Source organism: Tupaia chinensis, unplaced genomic scaffold, assembly GCF_000334495.1.
Source record: "Tupaia chinensis unplaced genomic scaffold, TupChi_1.0 Scaffold000041_1, whole genome shotgun sequence".
Lineage (NCBI taxonomy): Eukaryota > Metazoa > Chordata > Mammalia > Scandentia > Tupaiidae > Tupaia > Tupaia belangeri.
In genome coordinates this window covers 498,602-500,531 of record NW_006159496.1, presented here as the reverse complement: position 1 = coordinate 500,531, position 1,930 = coordinate 498,602, and the positions used below count along the sequence as shown (strand labels likewise).

At 63.8% G+C, this 1,930-nt stretch overlaps 1 protein-coding gene across 1 annotated transcript in view; it reads left to right on the top strand.

Annotated features, from left to right (window-relative positions):
* The window catches only part of SH3RF3 (SH3 domain containing ring finger 3), a gene marked incomplete in the record, with an annotated part of 355,159 nt that overhangs the window by 285,176 nt on the left and 68,053 nt on the right, over positions 1 to 1,930 (top strand). Inside the window, 1 exon segment of the mRNA XM_027772894.1 lies at positions 527 to 780. Within this exon segment, the coding sequence (XP_027628695.1) occupies positions 527 to 780 (254 nt within the window).

Sequence of the window (1,930 nt, the reverse complement as noted above, 5' to 3'; positions counted from 1 at the left end):
ATTCCTGCTTTCTGTGTCCCTCATTTCAACTGGCATGTCACCAGGACACGGGTGAATGAAACAGCTCCCTGGCAGCCCTGAGGAGGGCGCCACATTATCCGCCCCTTTTCCCAGCAGCCGGCCATGTCCAGAGGGAGCTGTCCTTGCCTCTTCCCGCCACGTGCCTGATGTGTATGCGTCAGGGTGTGGTAGGGTGCGACCGAGTCCTCGTCCTTCTGGATGTGTCTGGAGACGCAGCGGTTTGTTAGACGACTCGAGGCACGGCTCGGGTGCAGCGTCTCGGCGGCGGGGCTCCCGGCTGTCTCTGGGGCGTTCTCACTGAGGAGAGCCCATAGAGGGCCAGTGCTGTGGCGTGCCCTCTGCTCAGCCTGGCCTCGGGCACCACCTGATGACGCGTGACCCTGGCATTGTTCAGGACCTCGTCTCTGGCTTCCCGGCTGTGATGGCTTAGCCAGAGGGAGAGCAGGCCTTTGTGGCGGCCCATCTGAGCCCTCCGTGCTCACCGGCTTCTGCCTTGTTTCCTTAGGGCCCCCGTAGGCGGGGCTGGGCCGTCCCGGAGTAACGCAGTCGGAGGGTCTCCACTGGCCAAGGGGATGGCCACGACCATGCATCCTGGTGGTGGAAGCCTGAGCAGCCCAGCCACGGCCACCAGGCCGGCCCTGCCCATCACCACGCCCCAGGCCCACGCCCAGCACCCCACTGCCTCTCCGCCAGCAGGCAGCTGTCTACGGCACCCGGCCCAGCCGGCCGCCAGCCAGGCCCGGAGCTCCACACCAGCAGGTACGTGCACGCGGGGCCGTACCTGCCCGGACAGGCACAGGGTCTGGGGCAGACCACCATCAGAGACCCGTTCCGACTCGGGACGCGGCAGGCCGTGGCAGGGTGTGTAGTGTGTGCTCATCAGACTGCAGACGTTCGCAGGGCTCCGGGAGGGGCACCTGGTGGTCCGCGGTGACAGCCCAAGAGCAGAGACAGCGAGCCTGTGGGTCTCGGTACTTCCCCGCAGCCAGCACAATTAGAGAAGTTACAAACGTGTGCGCTTTCCTTGTGGCAAGGGGGTGGGGCTGTGTGGATGAATAAGAAGATTGGCCCCTTTGGGTGCCTGGCTCAACGGGGCACCTTCGGCGGCCCAGGCACTAGGGTGTCCCAACCTGCAGCTGGCGCTGTGGTCCAGCGTGCCCTTTCCGGATGCTCTGCGGTGGCAGGAATGATGGTCGTGAGCCCCTCACCTTCAGGGTGCCATTACCAGCAGATTATTGTTCCTTCTAAAGCCCCAGAAGGAGGCAGGATGAAAAGAGATTGTGAGGAGGACCTTCAAGGCGTAAAGAAACCAGCACGGGGCTGGCAGGTTAAGGTGCTAGACTCCCACGTGGCTGACCACAGCTCCAGTCCTGGCCCTGGCATCTTGAAAAATCACTCTGGGTACGTGCGCGTGTGCCCAAAATCCCAGGAGGAGAAGGGGTTGTGGCGTGGCCCTCCCCGCAGGGGCTGATTCCTCACTTGCCCTCTTACTGTCTCTCTCTGGTGAGTGTACATGCCCGGCATTAAAGAATAATAATAAACAAAGCACAAAAGAAGGTAAACACGTCCTGCGTGGGAGCTGGAGGCTCAGCGTTGAGCCCGTGAGGACCTGCAGCCTGACTCGCAGGGTGCCCCCGGGGCCCAGGGCACGTCACCATCCAAGCTGCAGCTGGCCATGCCGTCCTGGGCCCCCTCCCCGGCCTCCTAGAAATCCGGCTCTCCTCACCGTGAGGGCAAGAAGCACACAGCCATGAGTGGTCAGAGGCACTGGCTCTTGGCCGGCCCTCCAGAACATGAGCCGTTAGAAGTGGCCCGGAAAGCAGGGCAGGGAGTCGGGCCAGTCCCTGGCAGGGCAGAAGCCGTACCCCCTCGCCAGTCCCTGGCGCAGGGGGGCCCGCCCCCCCCCCCA